At 39.9% G+C, this 16,669-nt stretch overlaps 1 protein-coding gene across 1 annotated transcript; it reads left to right on the top strand.

Annotated features, from left to right (window-relative positions):
- The first annotated feature begins 6,231 nt into the window (after positions 1–6,231).
- LOC139565851 (chloride anion exchanger-like) lies at positions 6,232–16,185 on the top strand. The gene is made up of 20 exons (XM_071386474.1): positions 6,232–6,513; positions 7,368–7,507; positions 7,981–8,091; positions 8,274–8,434; positions 8,590–8,754; positions 9,114–9,266; positions 10,267–10,349; positions 10,444–10,591; positions 10,768–10,881; positions 11,294–11,371; positions 11,649–11,744; positions 11,895–12,001; positions 12,809–12,878; positions 12,997–13,089; positions 13,560–13,655; positions 14,054–14,281; positions 14,389–14,443; positions 14,580–14,725; positions 14,874–14,951; positions 15,172–16,185. Exons 1-20 carry the CDS (start codon positions 6,398–6,400, stop codon positions 15,196–15,198), a joined length of 2,265 nt encoding a protein of 754 aa, XP_071242575.1. The 5' UTR covers positions 6,232–6,397; the 3' UTR covers positions 15,199–16,185.
- The last annotated feature ends 484 nt before the right edge of the window (positions 16,186–16,669 follow it).

The raw sequence follows: 16,669 nt of genomic DNA, 5'->3' as shown, positions 1-16,669 counted from the left end.
CCAATGAGAGAGTAGATAAGTGTGTGAACAACAGGCCATAGAGATAGATAGAAAAGTCATCTTTGTATCTGTGCAATCATAGCGTCTGTACCAGCATGGGCAGCGCCATTGAAGCTATCTCCATTTTAAAGTAGTCAATTTTTTTCAGAGAAGAAAATAACATCCATGGGCGTGGAGTAAGCGTTTGGCTGGAGCAAGGAGTTTGGGTAGCCAGGCAACCCAACTCGTAGGAATCCCCACCCAGTTGATTACTGTAAAATGGTGAAAGCCCTCAATGGCAATGTCCATACTAATATCCATGATGAGTCTATCTATCTCTGACAACAGGCACAACTCCGATATAAAGTTGTTTTTGCGTAGCTTGCATTCTAACCATTATGAAACTTCTATTCAATCAAATAAGCGTCACGTAGCAAATTATCAATTCTATTTTTTGTTGACCAAATTCGATACACAAATTCCTCACTTCATTGGTTTATTTTCAGGGACAGATTTTTGGCGGAGTAAAACCTTTTGCTTCGCTTCTTCCTCTTTGGTTTAAAGGGTTTGGTTGTTTGTTTTTTATTAAGGCCATTAAGATGAATGATGCAACGTTGCGTTCTCAGCCATCAACTCTGCAATAAAAGGCAGACTAGACTGTTGTAAAAAATGTGTACTAGCAATACCAAGAGCAGAACTGTAAAGTTGTTTTTCTTTTAATCATGTCTAAATATGGACTGCAAGCATTTAAAGCTTTGTGGCATATTACATTTAATGTCATATTTCCTTTCCCAGTCAATCAAAATATCCTTATCTGCCTCTGGCCATGTGCGAGGTATGAATTGTTTGTGCAGATTACGGCCCTAGTTTTCCCCTGATGTTCCTGTGTGGGTTAGTGTGAAGTAAGCTTGATAGTGCTGTGTTACTAACTGTGGGACGATGTTTACTTTGCTTTCAAATCTGGCGCCTACTGAAGCACTGTGTAAAGGCATATATCACCGTAGGTACACATTCTCTTTACACACACACACAAACGGCATTCAATCTTCACCACATTGGACTACAGTGGCTTAGTGAGTCTGAACATGTTTCTCAAATAAGGTATATTCAACACTTGTTTTTAAGAGTTATATTTCATTTTATCACTTGGGGGAGTACAGTCTTACTAGATGGGAGAGGCAAGAACTTGTACAGTGGGTTGAGTAGTGTAAAGCCAGCTTTAAAAATACGTATTGCTTTCCGTTCAGTCACTAACGTAGTCACTACTGTAAGACTCACACACACCTTTTTATCAGATTCGGTCTATTTCAGTGAGCAACTACCTCACTATTTGACTGTTGTATCTATTTAGATCAAGGTGTTCTATCTATAAGCAGGTTACTGTTTCAGTATGTACAGGTTGCTCCATTCTTAATGATTGTGAAACGATAGTGTCACGATTGTTGTAGTGAGGAGACCAAAGCGCAGCGTGATGTGAATACATACTTTTAATGAACGACGAATAAACACAAAACGTGACTGCTATAAACAAAGAGTGCATACATGCAACTTCACAAAGACAATAACCCACAAACTAAACTGGAAATGGCAACCTAAATAGGATCCCCAATCAGAGACAACGATCAACAGCTGCCTCTGATTGGGAACCAATCTAAGCCACCATAGACCTACATATGCCTAGACTAACTACACACACCTAGACATACATAAACCCTATACAATACCAAAACTCCATAGATATATAAAACCCCTAGACAAGACAAAAAACACACATGCCACCCTCGTCACACCCTGACCTAACCAAAATAATAAAGAAAACAAAGATAACTAAGGTCAGGGCGTGACAGATAGCCGCATTTATACCTGGTTCTAGCTTTGTCCTGATCTTGTCTAAGTTCTGTTTGTGCCCACATTTTTTAGACAGGTGTAGAAAATCAAAAGACACATTGTGATCTGATTGTGATCATATCATCCTGTCCACCTCTGGTAGTCAGACACACATTGGGTCTGGGTATCTTACAAGTGTAGACAGATCTGGACAGAAACAATGTAATCATAATTTTTCCCGCCCTATGAAATCATTGACAGGTGGCACCGTTGACTGATTACATCAATATGTGTCCAACAATAAATAAATGATTAGCATTTTGAAAGAATAGCTGTAAAATCATTTACATAAAGGAAGGAACCAGAACATTTGGTCACAATGCAGACACAGGGGACAGGTAACAGACATATTTTAATGACATGTGTAGACACATTTCTGGAAATATGGGCACAATCAGAATGTTGACAAGATCAGAACAAAGGACTCATGTCAGTGCCAGGTATCAATGGGGCTTAGAGCATCTATCACCGGATCTGCTTTCATGGCATCACGATGAAAATTATGATTATATTATCAGTAATTCATATTTAACAGCAACTGTTAACTTTATAAACCATGTCTTGGGTGTGAGATTGTTAAATAATTCTGTCTTGAAGATGGGCTTATTGTGTTCTAATCTCCACCGGTGGTTGTGACTGTAGATATTTATTACTTGGCTTTAAAGTCTACGTTGTAGAAACACCCTTAATCTTCAGCACATTCTAGTAGGTGCTATAGTTGCTAGGATTCTCCCATATGGAACCTGTTCCTGGGGACAACCTGACATACATCGTTGTTTTGCTAAGTTTCTCTCCCAAGCCCAAGTGTTTATCATCACAATGTTAAAGGTTCTCAGTTTTCTCTGCTGAATACTATCGCACTGTGTCACGTCCTGACCTTAGAGATCCTTTTTATGGATCTGGTTTTGGTTGGTCAGGGCGTGAGTTTGGGTGGGCATTCTATGTCTGGTGTTCTATGTTGTCCTTGTGTTGTATTTCTGTGTGTTTGGCCTGATATGGTTCTCAATCAGAGGCAGCTGTCTATCATTGTCTCTGATTGAGAATCATATTTAGGTAGCCTGTTCCCACCTGTGTTTGTGGGTGGTTGTTTCCGGTTTAGTGTTTGTGTCACCCTTCAGGACTGTGCGTTTGTTGTTTTGTTTTGTTTAGTGTTGCATATTTTATTAAATTATATGAACACTTACCACGCTGCACCTTGGTCCTCTTCTTCTCCTCCAGACGATAAGCGCTACACACTGTTTATTGGTTGTTCTATAGTTATTATTATGTTGTGTAGGCCATGCCAAGCTCATATCAGGAGTGATTAATTGATTTAATGATTTACAGACTATTTGAATACTCACTAAATGATACATGGAAAGGTATGTTCATTCATATATGAGACATGTTTATTTATTGTACTTTATTTATTGTACTTTATTTAATGTACTTTATTGTACTGTCGTACAAGCCAATTGTATTCATATATGACGAATCAACAATATTTGTACTTTTAAATTACTTACATAGTTGCAAGAACCTACACACAAAAACCTAAAATGCAAACAGACCATCACAAATAGTTATTAAACAGTTATATTAGTAATTCTTCACATACCTAAATCACATACCTCAATCACATCACTGTCAAAATAGGTCACAACCAAGTCACTCAGCTCACCTTACTCTGTGAGAGACCGTTCTTTTCTTTAATCTGCCTTTATGAGTGGAAAGGGCAGTAATAGGGAGTCAGTGGAAACTGTTTGTCCTTGGAGTCATTAACGGAGCGATCCAGCCTTCATCGGCCATTAGAAATCTGACAACACACATGTCAAAGCCTTGAAGAACAAAGGCCCGATCTATAACAAACTGTAACGTCCTGACCAGAGTTCTTATGTGTTTTGCTTGTTTAGTGTTGGTCAGGACGTGAGCTGGGTGGGAATTCTATGTGTGTCTAGTTTGTCTGTTTCTGTGTCCAGCCTAATATGGTTCTCAATCAGAGGCAGCTGTCAATCGTTGTCCCTGATTGAGAATCATATATAGGAGGCTTGTTTTGTGTTGGGATTTTGTGGGTGATTGTTTCCTGTCTCTGTGTTTGTGTTCTGCACCAGATAGGACTGTTTTCGGTTTTCACATTTATTGTTTTTGTTGTTTGTAGTGTTCACACATTCTTTATTAAATATGTTGAACACTAGCCGCGCTGCGTTTTGGTCCTCTCCTTCATCCCAGGAAGAAAACCGTTACACAAACAGAACATAATAGCATGACGAGGCAGCAACAATTAATCATGTTAATATGAGGATGTGCTTCTTTTGATTTAGGAGACTATCTTGATTAAATATAAACAAAAACATGAGCAGGTCAAAACAGACGCAGATTAGCGTTTTTTGTTCTGGAGGCACTAGTGGTCACTAGCTGGCAAAGTCGCAAAGTCATACAATCAGATTTGAAACCTAACCATAACCTTAACCCTAACCTCAACCACACTGCTAACAGTAATGCCTAACCATAACCTTAAATTAAGACCAAAAATATAATTTTTGTTTTCATGGATTTTTACAATATAGACAATTTTGACTTTGCAGCTTGCCCATCTAGAGGAAATCGCTCGGTTCTGACTTCAGGGCAATATTCATGACAATAAACATCAACCTGTGAAACATACACCCCAAATATGTTTCTTCGGGTACTGTAAGTCATAAATATACAAGAAAAACAGAGAATTAAGTAACCTTGCCCTCCACACACATGCACATACTGTACACACACACACACACACACACACACACACACACACACACACACACACACACACCTATGAGGTCATTCCCACAGACATGCTATTTTCACTTGACTGGAATGCAGCATTGAAAGCCAACAAAAACATGTACTATTTTGCTGTGATAAAACTGTGATGATAACATAAAGCAGAGATACCTGTAGCTTATCAACTGGTCACGCAACAAGATCTGGGTCAATATAATATGTTTTCATATTTCATTCCGCCTGTGGTTAGGAAATCTGTTCCCAAGTATTCCCATGCATAAATAGAGAGGCATATGTGATCGTATCCCAATGTAATCAAGGTTTGAAATGATTCTGTTTTTGTCAAATACTAAATCTGTTTGGGCTTCTTTGGGTAAATTTGCAGTGTACAAATTATTTATGACTATGTTCCAGGCCCCCGACCATTCACTCAAGAATAAATAGTCCTGTGTCTGAATGTAATTAAGGACCCCTGATGTATGGTGTATATAGATAGGCTGCAAATAGGTATGCTGTAGGCCTTTGTTTGACACAAGGGGTCAGCATGTACTGTAGATATGATGAAATTGGGCCATAACAGTCCGGACAAAACAATTACTATTATATTTTTACATTGTTATTCTTGAATTTCTTCAGATGTGTGCTTTAGATAGGCTTCATGTAAGACCTACTGTTAAGTACAACAAGACATCCCCTGCACTGACACCCCAACCCCAGATGAACAGTAATATCCCTTCTGTGTCGCTACAATGAATCTCACAACATTAGCCAGTTTGAAAGTTGAGAGCGGGATATTATTGTATAGTAGTACTGCTACCCCTCATCATATTCATCCATGTTTAACCTCAACCTTGAACCTGAACCTCTACCACGAAACGTCCACTGATCTCCAGTGTACAGCCACGACCACTGTCCAGTCCTCCCCACCCTGCCCATAAGTGGGGATCTCAGACACACTCAGTCATCATTGAAAGTTGAGGCACTGTGCCAGGGCATTTATCAATAAGAACAATGGTCAAGGATAAGGCAGGGCTGGCGTGTGACGACTGCATCATAATTGCTGTTAATAATTACAGTTAAGAACGATAAGCAACCCGGTAGAGAGGATTTATGTATGGCAACATTTCCAAGGGTCCCAGATAATCTCAGGGTGTTCCTCTGTGCGGAGAGAAAGAGACAGAAAGACAGGCAAAGTTTGGATACACTGAAGCTGCGTACACAGATAAACTAGTAAGGTAAGAGTTAGTGTTATGTATTATTCTAGTACCTTGCTTATCATTTATTACTATTAAATATAGATCGATTAAGATACTTACAGTAGGCTACTTTCTATCTTTCCATCTGATATCTGGATGTGGCAGTTGGTGACCTAACACTTTCTTTGTTCGTATTACCTTTAGTTAAAACTCTTTGTAATATAGGACAACCTTTCCTAGTTCTCCCGTGTATTATAATGGTATCACAACCCTTATTTAACCCAGACCACTCTAACCTGGTCAAAGCTGACAGGCAGTACAGGCCCTGCCCAGCCATGCCAGTCGCAGCTGGTCCACTGGACAGCACAGAGCTGTGACACTAATGGCACAGGCTGATGTAGTTAGTTAGTGTGTGACTGTAGTTGCACCTTTGTTGTGCAGCAGCTCCACAGTAATTGTCTGTGTCAAGGTACTTTCAAAGGCAGGAGGGAAAGATATGACAGGAACCTGTACTAAAATGTGATTGATGGGTCTCAGAGACCCGGTGAGGAACAGGTGCCGCACCACTCAACGAGAAGAAGAGGGTAAAGATGAAGCAGTATGTGGTCACCAGGCCACTCTACTCAGAGGACGCCTTCGCAGACGAACATGAGAAGATCCACAGGCACCATAAGACCGTGCGGCACCATGTCAAGCAGTATTTCACGTAAGAATCCATCAAGTTTCTTCTGTTGTTTTGCTTTTGTTGTTTTGTGTAACACTGAAGGTAGCCTTATGATAAGCTGCAGTGCATGGATGCAACACTTCTGTATAGATTCAATCAGATCAAGCGTTAACCGGCGATAGCAGACACTCCGCATAGCTGGTGTTTTGGCGGTGTCAGACTTGTGACTGTATTAAGAGCTATCAAATTGGTGAAGGGCTGCTCCTGTGGTCATTGTCACGAAGCCACACCCGTCCCACTCGCATTTAGTTTAGAACTATAAAGTATAGGCTAATAGAAATAATATAATTAAACTAAATCAAAAGGATTTCTATCAGCCTAATGGAGGTGTAGATTATTACAACACACATTCCAGTAACAAGGCTGCTTGGGATTATAATTAATGCGACTCAGCGCATCCAATGGCAATGTCCGCGATAGGTAAACTCCCGGAAGTCGTTTGCTGATTTGACAGCTCTAATGCAGTTACATCTCAGACATTGCTGAAATAAAAACAATGAAACTGCTAAGCAGTTGTCGGTTATTTCGGGTTAAGACAGAACGGATTGAATCTAGCCCTTCATCTAGTTATTACCACTCAAATTCACTTTAGTAGTTTAGTCTTTCTTTGGTGTGGATGAGTGGGCCCACATGACATTTTACCTGAGATGCCCTAATTGTCTTTAGTTTGCTTAAAGATATGGTAATGTGTCCTTCAAAAGCATCTAGTTTAAAGCCCTCTCATCCTATATACTGTATGTCTAAACGTTGTGCATAAAGATGCTTAGATGTTATAAACTATTAGAAAATAATGTCTGTGGAGACTAACTAAAAAATGGTGTGTGTGTTAACTGTAGTTGTGACCTCAAGCGCGCTAAGAACGCAGCGCTCTCTCTGCTACCTTTCATTGGTTGGATGAGAATCTACCAGCTGAAGGAATGGTTTCTGAGTGATATTGTATCTGGGGTCAGCACTGGACTGGTAGCTGTTCTACAAGGTGAAGCTAATACCCACACTCTAACCCACCTCAATCAACCAGTGTGCATCTTCAGATCTATCGAAGCAGTTCCTATAGCACTTTTTTGAGAAATAATTTGATAAAGAACTGTAGACCTCATTAACGTCACAAAAACATACACTTTGATCACTGAAAGAAAATAAAGTAACAATATTGATGAACTATGGTTTTACGGAATGGTAATCAGGTCCGATAGTGGTATCACCTAAAATACAATATCTGGTCTTAGACACCTATTAATAGTTGTTTAATGAAAGAAGAGATGGTAACGTATCTTTATTAGCAGGCATTATTGTCACAGTACTAGCATTGACACACAGAAAAGTCAATAGATACTTAAAACATCTGGATCGTGATGACTCTTGAATGCTGTCATAGTCTCCAGTGACTTATGGTGGAGTTATTTAACATGCACTGTAAACTGTTGTTCATTGTTTTTGTTTGATTGACAGGTCTGGCATACTCCCTGCTGGCCTCCCTCCCTCCATGGTATGGACTCTTCACTGCCTTCTTCCCAGTGATCATCTACTTCTTCCTTGGCACTTCCAGACATATCTCAGTAGGTAAGTACTGGGCATGTGTGTGTGTGTATGTACAGTATGTACAGTGTTTTGCTCTGACCATCACAAGCCATCACATCTTTTTACTGTACTTACCACCCTCTCTCTGCCCACCTCTCCACGTTCCATCCCCTGCATCCTCATCTTTGCTCCTTCTCTCTTTCTCCTCACCCCACTCACTCCAGGGGCGTTCCCTGTTCTGAGCCTCATGGTGGGTGCAGTGGTGACGAGGCTTGTGCCTGACGAAGGCCCCCCAGTCAACATCACTGGGTTTGAGGGGCTGACCAGCGACGAGCAGAGAGTAATGGTGGCCGCCTCTGTCACCTTCCTCATGGGGATAATGCAGGTAAAACACCATCATTACCTCAGCATTATCACTCATGTACTGTACATTACTCATATCTCTCTGTAATCTGAATCTAAAATGAACAATGACTCCCTCTCTCTATCTATGGACGGGTTCTCCCATATTCTAACATGAGTCCTCTGCTTCTCTGCCAGCTGGCCATGGGTCTGCTGCAGGTAGGCTTCATCGTCATGTACCTGTCAGACACGCTGGTGTCTGGGTTCACCACCGCGGCTGCCGTCCACATCCTGGTGTCCCAGCTGAAGTTCGTGTTGGGCCTGGTGGTGCCGGGACTCAGTGGACCGCTGGCCATCGTTTATGTAAGTCCAGGAAGAGAGACAGGATGAGGTCAAATGTCTTTCAATGCAACAGTATGGTTTTTTTCTACTGATATCCAAATATGCAATGACTTAGCTATGACAGAGATATATTCATTAACTCCCTCATATCTTATCCCTCATATCTGATCTGTTTCTATAGCTCTGAGGAATAACACTGTGTTGATAAGCTTAACAAGTGTCTCATTGTATCTTATCTTACACAGATCTTCCTCAAGTGCCCCCAAAATTTCAGAAAAAGCTAGATTTCATGGCTTGGTGTAGAGACCTCTGACTGAACTCTCACACCCTGTAACTGGTTCTTCATTACTGTCATCAATATTAACTGACGTCTCCCTCAGACCCTGGAGAAGATCTTTGTCCAGATCGAGAAGACCAACGTGTGTGACCTGGTGACGTCCATACTGATCATGGTGGTGGTGTTCATAGTGAAGGAGATCAACGATAGATACAAAGCCAAGCTGCCTGTTCCCATCCCCATAGAGGTTATAATGGTGAGTGGCACTGTGTGCACTATGTCATCACAACTTGGGCTTCAGCTCTATATGTACACAGATAATACACAGATAAGAATTGGGAAACATTGTGGCGAGAACCAGCCTCATACGGGGCACCACTGAATTTAAACTCTTAGAAAAAAGAACCCAATGGGTTTTATCTGAAAAGAAAAGGGTTCTACCTGGAACCTAAAAGGGTTCTACAAAGGGTTATCCTACGGGGACAGCCGAAGAACCATTTTAGGTTCTAGATAACACCTTTTCTTCTAAGAGATAAAAAAAAGGCATCGTCATACAGGGCACTGTTTATGTAGATGTGTCTCACTATTTAATATACATTTGAATATGAGTATGTACTTGCACAAAGTACAGGTCATATTATCACAGATAAGCATCGGGAAGCATTGCTATTCTTATCCTGAACAGTCACTCCCTTGTTCCTATATTGGTACACTCTTAGAAAGAAATTTGCTATCTAGAACCTAAAAGGGTTCTTCGGCTGTCCCTATAGGATAACCCTTTGAAGAACCCTTTTTGGTTACAGGTAGAACCCTTTTGATTTCCATGTATAACCTTTTACATAGATGGTTCTACATGGAACCCAAAAGAGTTCTACCTGGAACCAAAAAGAGTTCTACCCGGAACCAAAAAGGGTTCTCCTATGGGGACAGCCAAAGAACCCTTTTGGAACCCTTTTTTCTAAGAGTGTATTGATCCAAAGTACAATGCCATTGTAGCAAGGAGCCAGCTTTTGTGAAACGTACAGTATTGATATTTTATTCTCACACTGACTCACAGTACGGCAGATGAGGACAATCAGGTGAATTGTAGGAAAATACATAAACTTTTTTTGATGTACAAAAAGCCTGCAGTGTGTCACAGCTTTGTGGAAAAGTTGTCAAGGTAACCAGATTCTCTTGAAATATACTGTTTTATCACCAGATTGCATTAGTCCTGCTAATAACTGATCAATTGATTTTGTTAATGACTTTCGCAGACTGTGATCGCTTGTGGCGTTTCCTATGCATTCAACTTCCGGGTGAATTATAAAGTTGATGTTGTCGGCCGTATTCCAGTGGGGTAAGCACATGTAAAAAGATGTTTGCTGCATGTTAAAATGGCTGAGAATAGATGGGAAAGAGTCTAACAATATCTCTCCCTCTCAATCTGTTAGGTATGAGTCACCTATGGCCCCGAACATGCAGATCTTCGGGCAGACTGCTGTTGAGGCGTTCCCTATGGCCATAGTGGGCTTTGCTGTAGCCTTCTCTGTCGCCAAGGTCTACTCAGTCAAACACGATTACATCATAGACGGAAATCAGGTGAGTCCCAAAACCAGAACATTAGGAGGAGGGGTTGGAAGCCGAGGTGGTACAGAAAAATGTGTTTATTGTTGCTTGTGAATGAGGGTTGTCAGCCTAATACAAACTATCAACATAAGACTTGAACTAATATCAACAGTTCCAAAACATGTATTTGTCCTTGTTTTGCTCTCTAGGAGCTGATAGCTTTTGGGGCCAGTAACATCATTGGAGCAGCCTTTAAGTCGTTTGCAGCAAGCACAGCTCTCTCCAGGAGTGCGGTACAGGAGAGTACAGGTGGTAAAACCCAGGTAAACTACTAAACCAAGAGGCTGTCTGAGAATACAGACACACAACCATACTTAGAGTTCCTTCCTGTACAAGTTCTTTATCCAAGAGATGTAGCTGTAAACGTTATGAAATATTGACCTATTTGGGTCTCTCTATCTTTGGTGTAATAATGACTGATAACTTATCATAATCCAAACCAGATAGAATTGTACAAATGGGAGAGAGAATGTGATGTAGTTTGTCGTGACTCATGACCTACAGTACATATTGAGGAATGAAAGTATTGACTCAGAGTTACAATGTGCCAAGATAATAAATAATGATAATTTATGAAATATATCAAAGGGAAACACTGTTTAAACAGTGCTTATCTGTAGTTGTTTTGTGAATAGCCAAATGTGAGTCAAATAAAGTATTACTTGTTCATTTCAGATTGCTGGGCTACTGTCAGCGCTCATTGTGATGGTCGTCACCTTGGCTATCGGGTTCTTATTGGAGCCACTTCCAAAGGTAAAACTCACTCAGTATTTACAATATAATTGACTTTTGGAGTTGAATGATAGGGAAACATTTTGATTTCTGCCTAAATAGACATACAAAGAACCAGTCCAGAACCTCTCAAAGTCCCCCATATAGGGGACTTAACATCTAAGATTAGGACATTACGTAATGAATCACACTGTATGAAGTTGATAGGAGCACTGGAATTCAGATGGAAGTCTTGTGCAACTCTTGTGACTGATCATCAAAGATGTCATTGCCTGACCTTTTCCCTCTGTGTTGACAGTCGGTGCTGGGGGCGGTGGTCATAGTCAACCTGAAGGGGATGTTGATGCAGATCAGAGAAGTCCCTTACCTGTGGAGGAGAGACCGGCCCGACTGTGTGAGTCTTCTGAGACACTCCCACTGAACTGCACCTAAAATGGAAACAAGCAGGGATGTCTTTACCAACTGTAATAATGAACTCATATTTCCTCCAATCCCTTCCATCCTGCATCCCCTTGTCCTGTCTCCCCTCCATGTCTTTATCCAGGTGGTGTGGGTGGTGACCTGCCTGGCTTCCATCCTGTTGGGGCTGGATCTGGGGCTGGCTGTAGGTCTAGGGATCGAGCTGCTCACCGTTGTCTTCAGGGCTCAGTTGTGAGTATGGGCACAAATCTCCAAATACCTAAAAAAATGTTTAACTTGTGTCTGTGTTTATTCTTTGTCCGTTTTCAATGTTATTAGGAGGTGGATACACCAGGTTTGGAGTTAATTCGACATTTCAGAATTTGATTCAATTCAATCCAAGAATTGAGATTCAAATTTAAATTGGTCACACCCCACAGGAAGCATAATTGGAATTTAATTTTAATGAAAGGAAGTATAATTGAATTCAAAGCAATTAAAATAAATTCAACTGAGACATGAAACAGATGAGTCTCATTCCTTTGATAAATATTTTTCCCAAAACATCTGCCACCTCTTACTAAAGAATACAAATACCATCAATAAAAATGGGATTATAACTCAGATGTTAGTATTCATATTTAATGCATTGTGGGAAATGAATTTTTCCAGATATTTAATAACATGTAAGTGAATTATGAATTATTACAGACAACCTACAAAATGATCTTAGAATATTTCCAGACCACTGTTAATTATTTAACACTCTTTTTAGGAGGATGCGTTTTAAAAATGAAATGTTCCAAGAAATTGTTAAACATAGTAACCATGCATGATGTCAAAATAAACATGTGCGTAATGATGTATGGAATTCAATTCTACTTCCTTTAATTCAAATTCAATAAAAATTCTGCTTCCTGTGGGATGTAGCCAATTTACATTCAGTTCAAATTCAATAATTGATTTGGAATTAAAGACCAATTCACAACTCAATTCAGAATTAACCCCAACCCTGGAACACAATGTCATAGTGACATTTCTGCCTACATTTTTTTCCAGCCCACGTTGCAGTGTCCTGGCCAATATCACAGGAACAGATATCTACAAAGACCGCAAGGATTACATGAGTGTGAGTAAGCTGTAATGTGGACTAAAGACACTCACCAATATATTTTTATCTTACAAGACTGTGAAGATGGTGTGTCTACATATGGTCCTTGTTCTATTGTTTATATATCTCTTTCCAGATCTATGAGCCAGAGGGTGTTAAGATCTTCAGGATACCGTCACCCATCTTCTTTGCCAATATAGATTTTTTCAGAGGCAAGCTGGTGGAAGCTGTAAGTAAGCAATTATACACAATTAGACGTGTAAAATGAAGAATTCTACCAAACACATTTACACATAGGCCTTACAATTCCATGACATGGGCCAATAAGGTAATGATTCATGGGTCTACTTATTAAGACATCTTATTGGATTTCTTCCAATGGAAAATGGTCATAAAGAATTATGAAATAAACTCATGAAGGTCAATACATGAAGGTCAATACCGCCTCAGTGTAATATAGTATACCAGGTTGTATAGCAATAGTTCCCATACAAATCGGTGTTACTACAGTTTAACTTGCACCTTACTAAACACTAAACACATGTAGATAAGATAAAGTTTAGCCTTGATCTGTATGATGGCCAAGGCAGTGGTAAACAATATGCCTCATTCACAATAAAGCCCATGTGTAACAGTTACTCCCATTTTCATGTGTGCAATTGCCAATTAGGGTTCAACTTGACTTTGATATGTTTTCAGGTGGGCTTTAACCCTTTGAGGGTGTTGAGAAAGAGAAACAAAGCCCTGAGGACGATCAGGAAACTTCTAAAGAAAGGAGAGCTACAGATGACATCTGTGAGTAGTGGTGCACTTACCTGTTGCCCTTAGACACCCATAAAAAGATAACTTCCACTCACAAAGTTACCCCGTTAAAATTTTACAAGAGCCCCATGTGTCATAAAAATGGCCATAAGCATGTCATAAATCCATCTAGCCCAAAACATTAGTTTCACACCTGGCAACAACATACTTTTAGCAATCCAAAATCAACAGACATCAAGCACATGCTGCAGGACATATAGGCAGTTGTCCCCATACATGCCTTATCAGAATGGTCTTGGGGTTGCATGTATATGAAAAACAAATGAATCATCATCCCATAATGGTGGGTGGACCTCCAAAGTTCACCTTCTACATGTAGTCAGGTTTTCACAATAAGAGGTTGTGGTAATGTTGTGGTTCTCCCGGTGCAGAAAGGCCTACTGCTTACCAGCTCTGGTCCCATTGAGGAGTCTGAGGATGAGAGCAACATGGAGGATCTGGACCAGCCCACTGACTTCAAGGACCTTCCTGTCCAGGTGAACTGGAACTCTGAGCTTCCTGCCAACATCCAAGTCCCCAGAGTAGACGTCCACAGCCTGATCCTGGACTTCTCAGCCGTCTCCTTCCTCGACATCTCTGCCCTCAAGGGACTCAAAGCGGTAAAACAAAACTCTTCCGTTACAATCCTGGGGAATGGGGGGATGATTGTATATTTTACCAGATTATTTCTACTTGCTGGGTACTGATATTTTGCTGTGTTCTACAGGCACTCAAAGAGCTCATTCGGGTTGAAGTTGAGGTCTACATTGTGGCATGTGACGGTAAGCCTGGTTTAAGACAAGCCATCTGTCCCATCCATTCCTTCTCCCATTTTCTCTTCAACACTGAATTCAATCACTCTGAAACAAATAGAGGTAAGGTGATTGATCTAACGATATCTGTCCCTTGTGTCCAAAGAGTACATCCTGGAGAAACTGCACAGCTGTAAGTTCTTTGACGACGAGGTGAAGTCGTCCATGTTTTTCCTGACCCTCCACGATGCCATGGTGCATATCCTGGAGAAACATCCAGTAAACTCTGAAAACACAAAAGTCTGTGAAAAGGTATAACATTTACCTATAGAAAAATACTATGTATCTGTTGATGTTTCCACCCTTACAGACTAGATAAGAGGTGCCAAACCTTATCTTGGCCCACATCGGTTCATACACAGGAACTTATCTCATTCTTGTGAATCATGTTGTCTTACAGGTTATAACAACAGCCACTATCCATGGCAACCAATGCAATGGTGTGTCAAGTTTGCGTAGCAGGGACAAATTTGTGCATGTAAGTAACAGACCCATCAAATCTATTTGTCGTTGTCTTTTCTACATTTGTAATGAATAATCATAAGCGAGCAAAATGATAATTAATAAAAATAACTCTTGTAATGTTGCAACTCATGTGGAGGTACAGATAATTCATAAAACTCTAGGTACAAAGTACAGTAAGATGAGCTGACAAAATAAAATCTCAACTAAAAGTAGTATCTCTTTGCTCTCCCCAGGTCTCAGAGCCAGAAACCAAGTTCTAGTTCCAGAACTACACTCTTAGATGTCAGTATTTTAAGGGTTCTTCGACTGTCCCTTTCCACAGATGGTTCTACATGGAACCCAAAAGAGTTCTACCTGGAACCAAAAAGGGTTATCCTATTTGGACAGCTGAAGAACCCTTTTGGAACCATTCTTTTAGGAGTGTAGTGGTGTGTACAGTACTTTCATTTCCTGGGATGGCATGCATTTCCTGTGATCGCTGTGCTTTCTGGTGATAATAGACGTAAGGACACATGATACTGTCCTAAAATGGACACCATACAGTAACCATATGTATACAGGATACAACTTATTGAGCTAATAATTGTACATAAAATATATTTTATTTCTTTTGTACTGTTAAACAGATACTCAATGGCAATTTTGAAGATTTTGAAAGAAATATCAGAAAATGTCATTCATATCATGTATTTATTTTCTAAAATTGAATCAGAAGTATTTTTTTTTAAATAGCTTGACAATGTTGCGTTTTATACGTGTACATAGGGATTTTATAGGAATGTTTACTTTGTTGTATTTTATATGTAAAATAAATGTACTTCTTAGCACAAAGTATTTCCGCCAGCAAGAAATGAAGCAATATGAGCAGTACGGTATTTGGAAATGTGAACGTCCTGTAACTGAGATATTGATAAGAATTATAGGATGACTAACGTGGTTTTGATATATTGGTCACAGATAAAGCCCTGATAAGAGATGAATGATTAAGTAGAGATCTTTGACAAACTGTTCTGGGTGATACAACAGTAACCATGATTGATAAAGTTGGTGGAGGTTAGTATGGGGTATTTCCAGTATACCCATGTGTGGCAACACCTCCATTGATCAAAAAGAGCACTTTTATTGTGTTTTATAATAGTGATTAGAGTTGAGGACTGATGAGTGTCTCAACGTTTACATACCCTAAAGCCACTGATCCATTTGCCTGGTTTGGATCACACATATTGCTCTAGAAATGCCATTGTGAATCCTACACAGTAGGTATATACGTCATAAAGGTAAAAGAAAACTAGAAACATTTTCAGATGGGGTGAATAACTCTCAAACAGTGATGCAGATAAGCAGGTTATGTTTGATTTGATTTTGATTTATTAGGATCCCCATTAAAAATACATTACAGACAAAATACATGACCATTTTCATACATTTAAAAACATGAACATGTAGTGTGTGTGTGTGCATCAGTTACACATACATGTCAGTACAGTACATACACGCAACAAGTAGGTCACATGGGGTTTAACATTTCACATTTTGAGATGATGCCTCATTCTTTTGCTAAAGAAATTAATCAATGAATTCAAAGTTCCCATTGTGTGTCTTGTGGCGTAGAAGCCATTGTTAGTAAGACGAAGAACTATAGAGGTAAAGCATAAACTTGGCACAGACCATGAAGGAATCATCATCCTGATCTCTGTTAAATCAAGTCAAATCAAATGTTATTTGTCACAT

The sequence above is a fragment of the Salvelinus alpinus genome, chromosome 37 (genome assembly GCF_045679555.1).
Source record: "Salvelinus alpinus chromosome 37, SLU_Salpinus.1, whole genome shotgun sequence".
In the NCBI taxonomy this organism is placed as follows: Eukaryota; Metazoa; Chordata; class Actinopteri; order Salmoniformes; family Salmonidae; genus Salvelinus; species Salvelinus alpinus.
This window is presented reverse-complemented; position numbering and strand designations above follow the sequence as displayed.